The sequence below is a fragment of the Cyclopterus lumpus genome, chromosome 17 (genome assembly GCF_009769545.1).
Source record: "Cyclopterus lumpus isolate fCycLum1 chromosome 17, fCycLum1.pri, whole genome shotgun sequence".
NCBI classification, from domain to species: Eukaryota; Metazoa; Chordata; class Actinopteri; order Perciformes; family Cyclopteridae; genus Cyclopterus; species Cyclopterus lumpus.
This window is the reverse complement of record NC_046982.1, coordinates 6,391,692-6,411,321: the sequence shown is the minus strand read 5'-3', so window position 1 is coordinate 6,411,321 and position 19,630 is coordinate 6,391,692. Positions and strand designations below refer to the sequence as shown.

Sequence of the window (19,630 nt, the reverse complement as noted above, 5' to 3'; positions counted from 1 at the left end):
TGCTATTTTCTCTCGTCTTTCCGTTTGCCCGTTAAGCGACAGTGAGCCTCATCTTGTCACATTTAGTTTTTTATTGATGCACTAGCTTTTTCACCTCAACCTAGCAAAAAGAAAAGAAAATCCGTCTAATTTCCGGTGTTTACAAACTGAAAATGTGCATGAAAACCGTTGGATGAGAACACGCTTCACAAGTCCCCATTACACGGCGGCATCTTCACACTGAACTTCTATCACGGTAGACAAATATGAGAAAGGTGCCTGCAGGTTCTTGCCTGTTCAAACGAAACAGTAAAAACTCCTTGTCCAAACAAACTGCAGGCCCGCCAAATCACAGCGCAGTCGACCTACATTTACACACCACTGGAAGGGGACCGGGACCCCAGGGAGACAGGATCACAAGGATGAGCCGCTGGTAATGCGACTACATTGTTCCATTAAGATGGAACAGGCCAACAGTGTGAATGTTAAAGGAGATAAAGGGAGTGGAGATTTGTTCCACGCGTTGGCTTCTTTGACTCCCAAGAGTCAAGGAAAGTTAAGTTGTGTCAGTATTAAGGAACTCTAATGTTCCTCTGTCATCTGTACAGTTCAAGTGACCTTTTGGAGCTTTTTTGGTGCTTTTGCTAATTGACTTATTGAAATGGAATACGTTAATATGTTGACTGGAGTCGAATTGATTGACAGATTGACACAGCTCTCATGTCTGGCCGCTGCAGCGAGGCAACGGTTAGCTTAGCTTAGCCGAATGACTGGAAACAGCTAACCTGCCTCTGTTCAAAGTTTATAAAATCCACAACCCAGCAAATGTAAAGCTCATTAACTTACACCTCCTTATTTACTCTTTACAAAAACAAAAAAAGTTGTGGTTTTACTAAGCTAAGCTGAGTTTAGCTAACGTTAGCTTGATATTTAACTGATATCAGTGAAGAAAGTGGTGTCAGTCCTCTGAATAAGCATATAAGCATGTCCTTTTACACTTATGGGGATTCATAGTGTGTCTCTGGTGTTTTTTAATTTATTTCTGTAACAGCAACGTTTCCATAGTTCTTTCTAAAAAATTTAAATAAAACAATATCGTACAGCAGGTTTTCCTTTCTTGTATTCGGGTTATCGTCCTTATTTCTGGAGACCAAAAAGTTAGAGAGTTAGAAGAAAAAAATGAAACACAAGACTGCAGATGAGCATACAGCATACATCATAACGCCACATCGGCACTTACTTGTTGGACGTGTTCAGTTTTATGTAATTCCAGAGGATTAACACCAGGCAGAGCTCATGTGCTTTCTGCTAAGACATCAACACCTAGGGGTATGCACACCATCTGCCTGTCACCAACAGCCAGACTCTGTCTCTCTCTCTCCCCTAAAACCCGATCAGTCACAGCTCCCCTTATCAATATCCCAGCTCCTAATAAGTAGTAAATATTAACATTTTCAGCGATTCTCTGCTGTGCTCCAATTAGCATCCATATGAAGCCTCTAAGACAGCGGTTGTCAACGACTGTGCCAAGGACTGAAGACAAGTGGGCTGAGAGACAAAGGGTTATTGGCCCAGACTATTTTTTTGAGTTGAGCAGTCTAAGAACTAGGGAACACTGGAAAGAGTGAGGTGTTTGTTTTTTTGGTGATGCCAGCATAGCCAGTGCAATATTTACTCGCAAAATAAAATCGGATTCTGATTCTCGAGCAGATCCTAACGCAAATGTGTTTTGATAATGAGATGGTGTGTTTGTTGGTACGTTATTATGCAAGATGGCATGAGAGGGAAAGGGGAAGTGCACCAATTGTACTCATTAAGGTCAGTTTACCTGAGGAGTACAACTCAGGCTATGAGACTGTTGGAAAACTGCATACATTCAGCGGCAAGCTTTGGGACGAACGTCACTCTCACCGGCAAGGACATCATAAATATATGTCAGAATCAGAAATACTTTATTGATTCCGGTAGGGAAATTGGAAAAATATGTAAATTATGTTGACTACAATATTAATACAATATAACAACAGTGCAATTAATAATGCAGAAAAATTAGGTCTCCGATTAAGGGTTAGAAATGCTTATATAGAATACTATACATAAATATAAAGATAGAATTAATGAATAATCTAAATAAATACATTTGAATATTAGTTTAAATGTACAGTTTTGAAAAAAATGCAGCATTAATGCCACAATGAACCAGAGTATTGCACTGTTACACGGTTATTTAACATTGTGGTGCAACAATATGCAGTTTGCAGTCCCATTTTGTGACATAAGAAAAACACACACACGCAAAACAGATTATATGGTGCGGAGTGGAAGATGAATTTAGGGGTCTCACAATTCTCTTGCAGTCAAAAAGACATTTTCACATTGAGTGGCTTCATAGGTTTGAACACAAGTTCACGCCAGTACGCAAGGCACTAGGGTACCACAGATCAATAACTAACACACAAACACACACACACACACACACACAGTGTCCACATTGAAGGGGAAGAGAGATAGACACTATAACTCTTCTCCTCTCCTATCTCAACCAAATAAGAGTCACATGTCTTGTGAAGGCATGAGGCTTCACATCACGCAGTAATCTGCTGAGGGAACAATCGTACCATTGTTGCTGCAGACTATCAGAGGTGAGAAGCCCATCACAACTCTCCGCCCCTCTCTCTCCCTGAGAAAGACATACACTCCGCTCCACAGGTGCAGTCTGACACAATCGCTGGCTGTGTGGCAGGAAACTCACATTTCAAAGAACATGCCAAAATGGGATCTCTGCAAACCGTCCCCTGATCCCACCCCAGATAACCTACGTCCTCCATTCAGACTGTGCGTGTTATGTCGACATCTCTGCATAAAGACCAGCAGTCATGTGAGAACCAGAAAACATTACAGATAATGTGACAGTGGAAGAAAAGATCAGATTTAGTTTTGATCAATAGGGAGCATTACTTGCTCTTCAGAGCTGCGCAGCTCTAAACAGAATTTATTTAAGCTGTCCAATCACACAAATATGTCCTTATTGAGCTTGACAGGTTCTCTTACAGAGGGGCACAGGTACAAGGATTAATCTAACATGCATGTGATAGCTGGACATTAGGGCGGGCTTCTACAGACAAATGTAAGGCCTATTTCTGTTATTAGGTTACTGTGTGTGTGTGTGTGTGTGTGTGTGTGTGTTTGGCAGCAGGTTTCTTAAAAAGCACTGTCAATGTGCCCTCTAAATTTAAATTGCTTAATTTGGTCTGTGCTTAGAGAGGGATTTAGTGAATGTGTTTTCAAACCTCCGTCCATTCAGCGTCAGACAGACCTGAGGCCAGATTAGTATTCATTTGGAGTTGTGTTCCCGTCCACTTGATGAATTTAAGTGCAATATTCACCCTCCACTTTGCTCTGTTTTTGGTATCCACCAACTCCTGAGGCGTGAGCAGCACTAAGCATATGTAATAATTCAATCAAAGCAAATGCTTCAGATGTGCTCCCCAGGCTAGCAGCAGTTACATTAAATGCTAACACAGACACGCTAACATGCTCACCATGACTCGTGTGTACATGCCGATGTTTGGCAGGTGTAACGTTGGCCGTATTTGCATTTCATCCTGAGAATTATTGCATATGCAAAAGCCACGGCATGCCATCTAATACAGTAGTTGTTAAGATATTTCACTTGAATCCACAGAAGGTCTACTTCATGGTGCCAAAAGAGGAACAATTAGGAGATGGACAAAGTCCTGGATTTCATCCTCTGGGGACCATGAATGTCTGCACAGAATGCAAGTGCATCCACTAGATTTTGAGGTATTTCCTCAAAATCAGATTAGTGAAAACTTTGACCTGTTGGCTGCACTAGATGAAGATAAAGTGGGTTAGCCAAGGTCTGATAGGTCACCCAATAGTTGTTGGGATATAAATGCTCAATGAAAACATGTTTGTCTTGGATTGACCTGCACAGACTCTAGCCGTGAAGGCTAAACAACATTTATTTCCATATGAGCTGAAACACATTACACTTGTAATAGTCAGACTGTCCAGGACACCAACCGCGTTCCAAAATGTCACAGCTGTAGCCGTTACTCTGTCGTTGATTTGACTTTAACATATCAAAATAATGTGGGACACACAAATCCGATTAGATCTTCAAAGATAAAAGCACATTTCAAGTACTAATTTCTTAACTTCAAATTAAAACAATCCGAAAGGAGGAGATGCAGGAAAAGAGAACCACACGTCAGGAATCTTTAGAAAACAACTGCAGCTGCTTTTGCACAAGCAAATCAGTATCAGAAGGATGTTACTGATACTTGATGCATTGAGGGTATTTAAGTCCCTCAAAAGGAATGCACTAACATTCGGTTTGTATTTAGTACGTTTGGCCTGGCATCTGGGTTTGTCTGTCTTGGATGTTGAAACCAGAACAGTGCAATAAATAGTGTGATTTTGCTTTTACCGTCTTCAAAACACTGTGTCTGAAGAAAGAAAGATGTGCCACTTGTGTGGAAAAGCTGGCACAGGTTGTTGCTTTTTTCTTTGTGTCTGTGTGAGGAACTGTAAGAGAGAGAGAGCCTCCTTCGTATTACATGCACTGAGCTGCTCTATCGGTGCTCACACCATGTGAAGACTATCATGCGTTAAGTTTCACTGCCAGGGGGAGGAATAGTCTAGGCCCCGTAATTATCTTTCAGCCGGTTTAATCACTGTGAGAGCTTTGTAAAAGGACAAGAAATGGAGATGGAGGGAGAAATTGAATTAGAAAAAGTCACATTCCCCCGCGGTGAATCCTTTAAATCTCACGTCCAGTCGATGTTAACACTGAAGCAAAATTGCTGTTCCACTGCTTTTCTTCCCCCAAATTGTTATCTTTTCACGAAGAGGAGCACGCCTTCGTTGCAGATCCCGACCAAGGTGAAAGTGTGTCTTGAATCGATTCACGCGCTGGTGGTGCTGTGTGTGTCTGTGTGAGGCCACATGTAAAAAACAAACAAAAAAACAACAACAACAACAACAAAAACAGAAAAGACTTTCCGGGGAGGGGGAGCAACAGAGACATTAGACATGAATCTTTTCCTTTGAGTGAGGAATAAATAATACACGCAGAAGGGAGGCAAGTGTCAAGTATGGAAGGCAGGAGTTCATGTGTGGAGCAGACATCTAAACAGGGGGAGAAGGAGGAGAACCATAGCGGAAGGGGAAGGGGAAGGACGTGCATACTGTTTAAGTCACTGCAGACGGGTTACGTGGACATGGTCAGGTGGACATTTGATATCTATTCCCCGAAGCACATACAGTCTATACAAATGCAAGCAAAATGATGTGAAAGACGATCACATTATATTATCGTCAACATCTTGTCTTTGTCTCTGGTCTGAACATGTGTGTTTTCCTGCCTCTGGGCAATGTGTTTGTACCCACCGGCCAGGATGTGCAATATGTACAGTATTTCAATCTTGGCGCCGTAACAAGCTACACATGTATCCAAGCAACAGCACAGACGCTCGTCAAACTATTTAGAGGAACTTCTCCCCGACTTTTGCCTCTAAAAAAAGAACCGCCATGCTTTCTGCCCATTAGCTGTGTGTGTGTGTTCTTTTACTGATGCCCTTTAGATAGGCACACACATAAAAGAGAGTATTATGTCGATGTCAAGAGGAGCTCAGTTTAAATGGGGTCATTTACACCGGAGGACAACCACAAAGAGAGCACAAGAGGATGGCCTAAGGGGGGAATAAACACACACAATGACAGTCGCACACACACACACACACAGTCATTGCAGCGCTCACTCCGGGGTGCATGCAGGCTCGGGCCCGAGGGCTGCAGTTTAGTCATTCCATCGGTGCCTAACGTTGATGTGAGGGGTCACAACGTCCTCCTTTTTGTCTCTCGACACGGGTGTGTGGGGGGGTTAAATCCTGGAGAGGGTTCGAAGGGTACCGGACACAGACGGGACACATTTGTACAAGGCCCAAACCTTGTAAAAAAAAACAACAACAAAAAAACGCAGTTACAAGGCTGTGTTACAAAACCGCCCATGTCACACAGGGCCCCCCCCCCCCCCCTGTGTGACATGGGCGGTTTTGTAACACAGCCTTGTAATTAAATTATGTCTGTTGGCCGTTAACGTGGTGAAAACTGCCCCCCTCGCCCCAGAAAATAAAAATTGGTTGAGCATTCCCATGTACTAAAAGGTGTACGCTCCAGACAGTAGAACAGCATCTGAAATCACCTCCCCCTGAACCGTCCCCGACAACAGATCAGGGGCAGGTGGGGTTGGGTCCAAAATAATGTTTGCCACCTTTCCAAACCAACAATCCAGACACTGCATGATGGACCAGCGGGTGAAAACCAGCCAGGATTTTCTTTCAAGCTCTTCCTCCTCCTTCATCCCTCACCTGTGACGGCATTGCAGGCTGTGGGAGCATGTGCTCTGTCCTTGACGCAGATAATAAACACCTTGAAGACGTTTACTTTGCTTTTCTTTGCTTATTTGAGTACCGCTTTTCCTTTTCTTTTGCCAGTATGACTTTGCAGCCTTTTGGATTGAACAGCTGATGTCCATGTGAAGTCCACAATCAGAGGAATCATTTCTTTCTAAAAATAATTGAATATTTATTTATTAGAAACAGAAGCTTCTTAGTGTAACTACGATATGCACTTGTAATCTGTCGGAAGGATCAAGTGGAAATGAAAGGACAGGAAATTGAGGACCAAGTAGAAAGAGCAAAGTCTTGATCGGCTTAGGAATGAATGCTTCTTTTAAGTCCTTCTCTAATTAAGGGGATACTTTTCATGTCCATAGATGATGAACTACTTTCTTCACAAGATATCCTATCGTACCAATTGATGGAAAAGATATTATAAAATTAGACAAACATTTTGTACACACTATGTTTCATTTGGCTTAAAATATTTATGATGTTCCTAAATTGACCATTTTTGCAACGTTTGTTTATCAATTGAGTGGGAATCAAATGATGATTACAGACCATCAAGGTTAGCATTATTTACTTATTTAAATACTTTAGAAAAATAGAAGTTTTGAAATTTTATTTCACATTTAAACCGCATGAATATCTCAGTTTATTAATATCTGCAATAGTTCTGTTCTATTTGCTACATAGTTATGTAACAAATAGAAAATTCCCCTGCAATAACGATTTGTTTATCCCAAAAATGTGTGACAAGCATAACAGGACTTTTTCTCACTGGTGGCCATTTAGAGTATTCTGATGAGTGGCCTCTCATTTCTTTTTTTACTATTTCATCTGTAATAACGTATTGTCAAAGAGTATATTTTTTGACCGTCAACTATGTTGGGTAAGTTGTTTACAATTATTTTATGATTCAAATATATGTTGAAATCTAAGGATAACCTGATAAAGAAAATTAAATGTGAGCATGTTCGGCTAAAAAAGGGAAATTGTCGACGATACTTAAAGCACATTCTTTTTTTGTTTTATGTGAAATGTACCCCCAAATGTAGAACTCCTCTTTTAAAGATCTAATTAAACGGCAGCTAGATACTCTCTGCTAACCCACCACTCTGAAAACAAGGCCGCAGGGCAAAGGTCAGGCCAGTTTGACTCTTGGGGGAAAGATCACACAAGATATATACATAAAAGCACACAAGCAGCCATAATTCAGTTGTAAAGTGAGGATGTCCTGCTTCTAACTGAGTGGGATCAGGGGTGTATTGTGTGTTAGGTAAGATGTCCTTTTGTTGACACTTACTCCAATGAAACGCGGCTTGTTCAAAACAAGTCCGCCCTTTGTCCTCGTTGGATCTGGTCAATTACAAGATGATATACTAATTCTAAAGAACCAGCTTATTGAGATCGGTGGGGGGAGGTGAAATGCTCTTTGAAAAAAGCTAACAAAAAAGACAGACAATGAGACCCTCTTTGATATAAATGGTACATATGTCACTCCTCCTATGAATCGCCACCTTAACGTGGTGGAGGAGTTTGAGTGGCTCAGTGATCCTGGGAGCTATGTTGTCCGGGACATCAGCCCCTGGTAGGGTCTCCCAAGGCAAACAGGTCTCGGGGGAGAGCCCAGACTAAAAGCGGTTCAATAAACCCTGATGAATAGCAGCCCACGGTCTGATCGACAGGCGGATCGGTGCGGCTGCAGCAGTAAAACAGGCGCTGTACCGGTCCGTCTTGGTGAAGAGGGAGCTGAGCCGGAAGGCAAAACTCTCCATTTACTGGTCGGTCTACGTTCCAACCCTCACCTACGAGATCTCGGATACAAGCGGCCGAAATGAGCTTCCTCCGTAGGGTGGCCGGGCTCAGCCTTAGAGATAGGGTAAGGAGCTCGGACATCAGGGGGGAGCTTGGAGTCGAGTCGCTGCTCCTTCGTGTCGAAAGGAGTCAGCTGAGGTGGTTCGGGCATCTAGTCAGGATGCCTCCTGGACGCCTCCCATTAGAGGTTTTCCGGGCACGTCCAACTGGTAGGAGGCCCCGGGGAAGACCGAGGACACGCTGGAGGGATTATATCTCCCGGCTGGCCTTGGAACGCCTCGGGATCCCCCAGAATGAGCTGGAAAGTGTTGCGGGTGAGAGGGAAGCCTGGGTCGGCCTGCTGAACCTGCTGCCACCGCGACCCGACCCCGGATAAGCGGCTGATAATGGATGGATGGATGGATATGTCACAGACGAGAGCAAGTCTGTTACTATTATGGGAGATAATAAAACATGAGTTTGAGTGACAGATAACTATTGCTGTCAGAGTCACATCGACTATTCTACATTTTAAAAGATCTATTTTTTTTTATGTGGCTAATGAGCTTTGCCCATCCACAGCAGTACACAGTTGGTACATCCACCTGCTTCTCCAAACACTGTAGTTAATACACCAACTATAGATAAGTACCTCTTACAACCAACATATCCCTTTAAGAAAGGAAGAGGCTGTACAACCACAAATGTTTCCACTTAAAGGATTTCACTCAGCTCTCGGAGACATCTTAATATTCTGGCATCCAACTTAATCCCTTATCCAAACAAAGGCCCAACATTGATGTGAACGTACTGTCGTGTTTTGATACTGTCGTGAAAATTCTAACTAGTTCATATCCTGTTGCGTGATATATATATATATATATATATATATATATATATATATATATATATATATATATATAACTATACTTTATAGATGCATAATGTTTTATAAGATGATTACGTTGTGAATGCAAAATCTTTATTTGTCAAGTAGTAAATGCAGCAGTCACTTAAATGTAGTGGAGTAAAAAGCATAATATTTCTCATTATAATGGAGCACAAGTATAACATACCATAAATGGTAGCATATTATTATATGTTACCTTCGTAAATGTACTTAGATTTGGCCACTGATCCACATCACATGCAAGGCTACATGATACAATCCGGCCCATGCCGTGTGACTTTAACAAAGATAAACATGTTTTCCCCCTTGAACTCTGGTTGAAGTAGCTACAAGCAGCAGTCCAACAGTAGGAAAACACACAGGCCAGCTAATATAAATTCTTAAGGCTCCGCTGAGATGGTTATCTATCAACAGAGAAACACATGGTGTTGATGGCTGTCTGGCCCGTGAGCAAGACTCTTCTCAGAAGATCTGAGCCTCACATGGATCGACTGAGGGCCGATACAGGTGTGGCTGCACATCAGACACACCTCCTGGTCATTAATGTGCAGCAATAAAAAAATATGACAATAATAGTAATAATAATTACACATCATAAAGCAGACAAGAGACAGCAAGGCTGTTAGCGCTTACTCTCGCGTTAACGGCATTTCACACATTTTTATGTGACCGGGAAATTGCTTTCCGGTGCAGAGTGGATGAAGTGAAAGTGTGACGGAAAACATTACTTCCAGCGCGGTCGTCCTTGTGTGCAAAGTCACAAAGAGAAACCCGAGCACGTGGAGTGACTCCGCGGAGAGGAGATTCATAATTACCTTAAGAGTTGCGATGCTCAAGAAGAAAGGTTCTTCTGAAGTTCTAAAAGTATCAACAGCAACTCATTGTGATTCAAAAGTAAGTCGAGAGATCTTTTTTGTGACCACGCGCAAAGTTGTGACGTGGTCCCATCGCGTTTTTAAATTGTTCCCTCATGTTCCCCCGGCAGTGCGGCAGGTTGTCACAATGGAACTTCTTGCATTTGACATCAGTTAATGAATGCTGCGATGTATTTGGAGGTGTCGGCTGCACTGCTTTGAAATAGAAGATAGGTGTACATCCATGACCATCGACCCATTTTTATAATAAACCAAACTGATTTATTTGCTGATGTCTAAAAATGTGACGTCAAGCCACTCTAGCATGCTCTGAGTACTGAAGATTTGAAGCAGATACCTTTGTATGGTTTCAGCCAGGCTAGTAGCCATGGCAACGTCAGTTCATCCACCGCCAGACTGAAATATCTCAAGATATATTGGTTGAATTGCCATGAATGTTTGCAGACAACAGAGGATGAATCCTATCAACTTTGGCCATCGGCCTAAAGTTAAAATATTTTGTGTTTTAGTGAGATGTTTCAGCTATTGGATGTATTGTAATGGCATTTGGTATTATATTATTGTCTCCCTCAGTGCCATCGTCATGTCAACGTGTCACCTCGTGCGAAACTTTGGAGTTCGACTAAGAAACCTGCAAAACCGATCAAGACATCTCATCACCCTCAGCTGTACTTTATTTTTAGTGCTAATTAGCAAACGCTTGCTAACATGCTAAAATAAGATGGCGAACATAGGAAACACTTAACCTGCTAAACATCAGCATGTTAGCGTGCTGTTAGACTTGCAGATTTAGACTTGTGTTAAAGGGTTTCAAGGTGTACACACAACTTTATATGATAAAGTCATTTATCATTATTTCTTCGATGAAAATGTGTATCTTGCTCAGCCTTTTCAATTGTTCAATTTTCTTTTTTCCTGGTCACATATTCAAAACTCTGGGTCGTGACCGAAAGAACGAGGTCTCGGATACAAGCGGCCGAAATGAGCTTCCTCCGTAGGGTGGCCGGGCTCAGCCTTAGAGATAGGGTAAGGAGCTCGGACATCAGGGGGGAGCTTGGAGTCGAGTCGCTGCTCCTTCGTGTCGAAAGGAGTCAGCTGAGGTGGTTCGGGCATCTAGTCAGGATGCCTCCTGGACGCCTCCCATTAGAGGTTTTCCGGGCACGTCCAACTGGTAGGAGGCCCCGGGGAAGACCGAGGACACGCTGGAGGGATTATATCTCCCGGCTGGCCTTGGAACGCCTCGGGATCCCCCAGAATGAGCTGGAAAGTGTTGCGGGTGAGAGGGAGGCCTGGGTCGGCCTGCTGAACCTGCTGAACCTGCTGCCACCGCAACCCGACCCCGGATAAGCGGGTGATAATGGATGGATGGATGGACATATTCAAAACTGATTTCCAAATATGTTAGCAATAATAATTAGGTAGTTTGGCTCCCATTCCAAACATGTTAAATAAATGCTGATAACATTGACTGTGACACCAAATACCATGAGATGTGACTGATAAACAGTTATATGGTAGTACTAAAGTATCTTCTGCATTTTTCATTACAATGAGGAGCAGCTTGGCGAACATGGTGAACTACAATGTGACTGCTCATTAACAGCCTGATGAGGCCAGAGGGAGAAGAGTGATGCTGTGGATTGAATGAAATGGCTCAATATCAATTTGTCTTGGGAAAGAGAACAATAGGACAACACTGAAACACTTTAATGTGACAAATCATAAAGCCTTGTCCAATCCCTGTAGAAATATTAATGGATGCCAAAATAAAAATACAGTAAGGCATTATAAACTCACCATTCATTACCAACAGCACAGTATAATCCATGTACGTCTTCATTAACTGATTTATGATTTTACACAATTTCCTTCATTAAAACAAGGGCACTTTAATGAACACTGACTTGTAAACATCCTGCCTGTCTTCCTCCAACCCCTCCTCTCCATAAGAAGAGGAGGGGTTGGAGGGCAGGGATAAACTCTGCAGACTCTACACTGAGACTCAGCGGCCAGTACTGGAGAAGAGAGAGCTACCAGAGGAGCTTCTGGAGCTTCTGGAGCAGAGCTTAGGCTTTTAGTGTTGACTCCAGTGACGGAGAGGATTGTTGGAGATGACCGGAGCATCACTTCAGGAACAGCATTCCCCCAATCTGGGAACTTTTCTCCGTCCAGAGAGCTTAAAAGTTACCGGGAAAGTTTGATCTGAAGAGGCACAAATATTGGATTTCTGCCTCGGGCTGGGAATTAGGTAAGAGCTTAAACTGGTCGTGAACGGAGAACATTAATTGATTGATTGAAGGACTGTAGGAAAATGATTGGGGTCTTCACTTTTAAACAAAAACCAAGGGTTCTCCAGGGTTATTGAGGACTGAGGTTATTGATTGTTTACTTTGGACTCCTATTGACTTAAAACTGTAATACCCTCCCCTCATTATGTCAAAATAACGTGTTAAAATGTTGTAACTTCTTTCATCATGTACCGGACAGAACTGTGGAAAATGAGAAAAGTGCCGCCTCTCACAAAAAAGTCAGACAACCCTATCTTTAGCCAAAGTAAAAATAATATCTTCCCCCTTTTCTGACCCCCTGTCTCTTCCCCTAATAATTGATGTGCAGTCCCTCCACTAAAAATGGCTAACATGTTTCTCCAGGGTGTGTCTGCGTATTAATTGTGTTTATATACTGTAGCTAGGGATGGGATGAGTGAGCTGAAGTCACTTAATAAACCCTGGTGTACCTACTAGCCAATGAGGATGTTTTTTCATTAAACAAAATATTCAGAACAGGCCTGTATGCAATACTTTTCTTGCAAATTGTGTTCCAGGCACACCCAAAGAGGATCAGTTGCGGCCTTATTGGATAAGAAACACAGTTACAACTAAACTGCAGGATGAAGGCTCATCTCCTCTGCTTGGAGTTACTCCTCTTGGCGGGTCACGTCCTTCTGGCCAGTGGGCAACTGGAGTCAAAGAAACAAGCGCCCCAGGAACTTCTTGCTGTTACCCAGAGACTTGGGCTCGTGGAGAGGGATGTGCAGGGTCTGGTGAGGCCCAACATCAGCATGCCCCGCCGCCGGCTACCTCCCATGTGCACAGGGCCCACGGAAATCAGAGACACCTTCAAGTACATCAACACGGTGGTGTCCTGCCTGGTGTTTGTTGTGGGTATCATCGGTAATTCCACTCTGCTGAGAATCATCTATAAGAATAAGTGCATGCGTAACGGGCCGAACATCCTGATCGGCAGCCTGGCACTCGGAGACCTGCTACACATCATCATCGGCATTCCCATTAACGTTTACAAGGTGAGCAATGACATTGTTTTTATTTGTCGATTCAAAACTCTCTTCAATCTTTTAGGAATTTTTGGTTGCACTCTTGTTTGAGGTCATATGCAAATATGTTGCTGCATATTGGATTTTAAACACACACACATGCTTTCCTAACACACGTCTGCAGACTCACACATACGCACTCTTGACAGGGGGCTTTTTCCAAGTTATTACTTTACTGGATACTGAGCCTCTCTGTATCCCCTTATGTCTCTGGCATGTTATTATCTGTTGGGCTGATTGTGTGTGTGTGTGTGTGTGTGTGTGTGAGAGACCAAAGCTTCTGTATATTTGGGTAAGGGGTTAACATGTTAAAACAACAGGCTGCTGTTGCATACCAGAGACAGGAGAAAAATGGGAGGTATGGGGAGATACGGGGCTACATATGATTCCAATTGATCTTCGCTCACATTCCAGTCACTCATACAAAGCAGACATGAAAAGTTTTAATACTGGACAGGTTTGGCAGAGATTTGTTCTCCAGGAGCTGGATTACATGTGTACGTTACTTGGCCTTGAGGCCATACAGGGGCCTCAGGTTCACAAGAAAAGACCAAAAATGTTTAACCTGACTTCGGGAAAACTGAACGGAGTTCTGAATAATCACAGAAACCGATAAGTTCAGGTTCACGGATATCTGGTCAACACTGGATCCCTGAGGCTGAACAACTTGCTTCACTCCGTCTCATGGTTGAACTTCGTCATCAACTCTTGTTGCCTCTCTCTCCCGCATCAGCTCCTGGCAGAGGACTGGCCTTTCGGAGTCACTCTGTGCAAAATGGTGCCGTTTGTCCAAAAAGCCTCTGTGGGGATCACGGTGCTGAGTCTGTGTGCTTTGAGTATTGACAGGTAATCATGGTGCCCAACCAATGGACCGACTATTTTCATTTTCTTACGTGAGATAAGGGTTACAGAATAAGGTTACAGAAACATTGTCAGGAGTGACTTTTGACCTCCTTGTTATAGGCTGCTTTTTAACATTGCTGTTCAATACATTTACACTTGTTCTATTGCACTTCTCAAGTTCATCTAGTTATGCCTGTCAACGACATTGTGAGCTTGGGATAACGAGTTTACATCTGATATTTTGTATTAAAAACTATTCAACAAATGTACTGTTAGCTGCATGCTGTTAACTATATTTTTTTACATACTGTTCAGTAATGTCAGTTAAGATAAGAGAGGCATGTGTAATACTAAAATTAATACTTATTATTATCTTTCTTTCTTGCTGAGGCCATGTCTGTATGGTAAACGTGAAACTAGAGCCAGGACACCGTTAGCTTAGCTTAAAATGTAGCCTGGAAACAGCTAATCTGACCCCAACAAAATCTGCCTTAGTAGCACCTCTAAAGTTAACATGTTCTATAAATTCACACATTATATCTTATTTGTTTAATCATTACCAAAAATAAATAGCACTTGACGGTTTTGTTGCGCTTTGGAGCTGCATGTTAGCTCAGTTAAGTGAAGTGGCAGGATTTACCGTATAGACCTGAGAGTTGTATCTTCTCGGCAAGAAAATGTGTTTGTGTAATTCCCAAAACGTCAAACTATTCGCTGAACTAATGGTCATTTGTTGGTTGACTGATTGCACACGTTGGATTGTCCAGGTATCGCGCCGTGGCCTCCTGGAGCCGCATCAAAAGGATCGGAGTTCCAAAATGGATGGCTATCGAAATAGCGCTCATCTGGATAATATCCATCATCCTGGCTGTGCCGGAGGCAATAGCTTTCGACATGATCACCATGGACTACAAGGGAGAACATTTGAGGATCTGTTTGTTGCACCCCATGCAGAAAACCGACTTTTTGAGGGTGAGCTGTGACACGCGCGCACACACACACACACGCGCACACACACACACACACACACACACACACACACACACACAAAAATAGTGTTTGTTGACACAGCTGTGCATGCCGCAAACTTGCACATGCACGCACAATACGTACTGACGCGTACTGACGTACAAAGAGACGCAGATGTGCACGTTGGCTCGTGGCTTCATCGGGGGTCACACAGTGTATAGACTCTGTAGATAAATTGATTTTTAAATTAAATTTAACACGTGAATTTGGGACACACCCTTGAAGTCTCACTCTCGTCCCGGTCAGACTGGGGATATATCCCTTAAATGTACTTCTGTAATGTTTCACCTTTAACTGTGAGTTCTGTCGTACAGATGCGGGTGCATAATTCATCGCTGTTCTCTTATTCCCTCTGTGAAGTTTTATAAGTCAGCGAAGGACTGGTGGCTGTTCAGTGCATATTTCTGCCTGCCGTTGGTCTGCACTGCTATTTTCTACACCCTGATGACCTGTGAGATGCTGAGGAAGAAGAATGGAGTCCAGATCGCTCTCAGTGACCACCTCAAGCAGGTTCGCTGACGGCTTACGTGTCATTTAACCCATTTAGTTTGAGGTTACTGACTGTACTCACTTTTAGGGTTAAAAGAGAGTTGAGAGTTACAATTAGATTTTTTTTATCAGTGGCAGGGTAGACATCAAACTGGCCTAAGGTAATCTGTTATGTTCAAAACTTGACAAAAGACCATTTATTCACAAGCCTGTCCAATTCAAAGCTATAAAGTGGAGCCTTATTGTCGCGAAATGTACTCCAGCCCAACAACCCAATTTGTTTTTTGATTTGATATATATAAACAAAAACCTTTAGGCAAAAACTTCCCAATGGTATAGGACTTCTTTGTGTACACATTCCACTATGTCCACTCTCTCTCGGTATGATCAGTAACTATCCAGTGATTTATGTGTGTGTTTGTGTGTGTTCAGCGAAGAGAGGTGGCTAAGACCGTGTTCTGCCTGGTTCTGGTCTTCGCTGTGTGCTGGCTGCCTCTCCATCTCAGCCGTATCCTGAAGCTCACCATCTACGACGAGAAAGATCCAAACCGCTGCGAACTGCTCAGGTATGGAAGAAAAGTCACTGTTCCGCACAAAATAGAGGACAGAGCGGATCATTTAGAAGAATGATGAATCACCCTCCTGGAAGGGAGCGGCGGCAGACTAATGTATCTCTGTAAACGCTTTTTAGTTTCTTTTTGGTGTTGGACTACATTGGCATCAACATGGCATCCGTCAACTCCTGCATCAACCCAATCGCCCTCTACGTGGTCAGCAAGCGCTTCAAGACCTGCTTCAGGGTGAGTTGCAACTTAGTTGTACGTGTGCCATGTGCAGAGTGAACATATCTGAAAAGAAAGTTGTTTTTTTGGGGGGGGGGGGGGGGGGGGGGGGGGGGGGGGGGGGGGGGGGGGGGGGGGGGGGGGGGGGGGGACCCACTCATTCGCTTTCTTGCCGAGAGTGAAATGAGAGGATGGATACCACTCTCATTTCCGTACGATTAGTATGACGCAGTCAGTTAGCGTAGCTTAGCATAAAGACTGGAAACAGCTAGCCTGGCTCTGACGAAGGTAACCAAATCCACCCACCGGCCTCTCTGAAGCTTGCTAATTAAAACGGTATATCTCATCTGTATTAACAAAAACCTGAAGTCAAAAATTGTGGTTATGTCAGGCGCTGTAACTTCTTGATGCTAAGCTAAGCTAACCGGTTGCTGGCTCCGGCTTCATATTGAACAAGACAAACATCTAACTGTCGGCAAGAAAGCAAATACGATTTGGTTTGAGCTCCTTTTAAAAGGAGCAAGAGGGAGACATTAAACCACTATGCCTTTACAGAGCAAATAGTTGTTTGCTGCTATAATGACGTTCAGAATGTTCAATATAGCTCTTTCAAGGCAATAACAACAACAACAACAACAACAACAAGAGAAAAAGGAGGACCCACATGCTCTCTTCTTTTAGCTGTGAATGCCATATGCAAACGGTTTCTCTCAGCCTACACTTCCTAATCCCTCTCACCACCGTTCTCCCTCCTCTAGTCCTGCCTGTGCTGCTGGTGCCTGCCGGCCGAGATGTTGATGGATGAGAAGCAGTCGTGCATTAAGCTGAAAGTCGCAGAGCGAGCCTCCGACCAGAGCAACTCCCGCCTGACCAACAAGTCCACTACGGCCTGAGGAGGGGCGTTGAGTAAGAAAGGAGTAGATCAAAAAAATATATAAATAATGAAGTGTGGATGACTGAAGGAGGACACATGCTTATTCTTGTCCCATCCACAGCATCATTTGAAGTCTCCATCAATTTTTAACAGATGTGCTTTTGGAAATCAGTGAGATGACACTCCCTCTTACATAAAACATTTTTTTCTCTACTGGACCAATGTGCACTCTCCCTGTCCAAGAAGAAATAGGCAGCAGTGAACTTCCAAACATCGTATTCTTGGACAACAAGAGTGTGTGAGGCAGTAAAACTGGCATTCAAAGTACCAAATATTGAGAACTGAGCAGGGGCAAAGTTCAGTGTTCAAGTGTTTTATAGAATTGGGGGTCAAGGGTTGATGAGCAGAGACAGCTCATCAGGCTCACGGTCTGGTAGTTGACGCCGGGAATCTCGCAATAAGTTACGCATTACATTCGAGTGTGACGCCGTGCTACCACACACTGCAGCAGCTTGGAAGAGATCAAACTCTGACTCCAATGAGCTTGTTTGAGAATTTAAGTATTTCCTCGCATATATGTTTGTATTGAGAATTGTGCATGCTTTGTCGCTTATTACATTAGATCTGTGAGAGCCATATTCGACTCAAGATGTGATTCAGTGACAACATTTTGTAAACATTTTTATGCTCCTTTAGTTACGCTATTGTGGCCGATAGCCCTCAGTTGAGGTTAATCGGTCTGCGGAGCTTTTGGACCGTTGTGCACAGAATGAATCTTGTAACTTAATTATTTTTGTTGAACTATTAAAATGGAGTTGAAGACTCCTTTTGCTTTAAGCTTATTGCCAATACACAGACTGGATTACCGGACAGAGAGAAGATTGACGCTACAAGGGCCTTTAAATGTATCAGCTCTGTCTTGTTTTCACACTAGTTATTGAACTACTGATGTTTTCATCTGCTATTGTATTATACTGTTCAATATTGGGCCTGTTCTCGAGGCTTCCATGTGTTTCACAAGTGTATTTGCTCATTATTATCTTAATCTGACTCATTACTTTAGCTGGTATGACAAGAGGTAGGGGGTTCTTTTTGAAATAAATAAAAATGAATATAATAAATAAGACGCTAAGCACTAGTGTACTTAAAAAAAGAAGAAAAAAAAGAAGGAAAGCATACTTTTTTTAGGCAACTATCTGTTTAGATACACGCTCATAATCACTTAGGACTGAATGTTCGAACTTTGCTTGTTATCCTTGCCTGTGTGTGTGTGTGTTTGATTTAAGTGTGACAGCAAGCAGCATCATGTGATGGTGAAAAACAAAACATTACTGTGATTTCTCTATTTTCTCCCAACTTCTTCCCTTCAAACACACACACACACACACACACACACACACACACACACACACACACACTGAATGTTCCTTTGGGCTAAACCAGTGTCATGCATGTCATGTTAGCTGTCAAAGGAGCTCTCTGTCCTGTGATCTCTCACCACCCCTACTCGGCTTGTGTCTTTGTCTCCTCTCCTTGCCTTCACTCCCTCTTCTTCTTCTGCCTGTTTCTTTCTTTCTTCTTCCTTTTTTTAAACCTCTTCCCTCGTCTCGGTTTTCTTTTTGCTCTGAATTCCCATCTCCACTCTTCCCACTAACCCCTCTGCCTTAGTTCTTTCATTATGTTTCAGTGTGGTTAGAAATTAAATTAAGCCCAGTGCTGTAAGCACCCTTAAGTGAAATAAATCAGGATTAGTCCATTCCTCCCTAAATCATCTCCTGTTCCACTCCCAACGGGGTGAAACTGTGCTTGACGGTACCGACATTGGCATTCTACTGATGTGATTGATTAAGATCCCTGCCACAAAACAAAACGGTCATAAAAAGTTGCAAAGAAATTAAATGCGGTGCAGTTAGCTACTTACCGAACCGTCTATAAATCAAAGTGTAATCATCATTAGAGCGGCTTTTGCTCCACAAATGTTGCGTTTGAAAAGAAAATAACGTGTTGGCCCAGGCGGCGTTGATTTATGGTGATTTTGTAAGCTGTGAGAATCTATCACAGAGTTTAAGATAACACTTAAAAGATTCACTGAGTCAACCTGAATTAAAGGACTGGTTGGACACTTTGGGAAATGTGTTGGTTTGCTTTCCAGCAGAGAACCACATGAGACCATTGATACCGCTCAATGTATGTATAGGCTAAGATTAAATGTGCTACCGCAAGCAGCCGGTTAGCCTCTATCTGGTTTAACCCTGTTGAATCTGTGGTTTTACAAGGGTTGCATGGCCAT

At 42.9% G+C, this 19,630-nt stretch overlaps 1 protein-coding gene across 1 annotated transcript; it reads left to right on the top strand.

Annotated features, from left to right (window-relative positions):
- The first annotated feature begins 11,559 nt into the window (after nt 1-11,559).
- On the top strand, nt 11,560-17,359 carry ednrba (endothelin receptor Ba). The gene is given in 10 exon segments (XM_034555352.1): nt 11,560-11,574; nt 12,814-12,847; nt 12,850-13,046; nt 13,048-13,293; nt 14,057-14,169; nt 14,934-15,138; nt 15,556-15,705; nt 16,117-16,250; nt 16,376-16,484; nt 17,225-17,359. Coding segments are annotated over 10 exon segments (1,338 nt in total).
- Nucleotides 17,360-19,630: the final 2,271 nt, after the last annotated feature.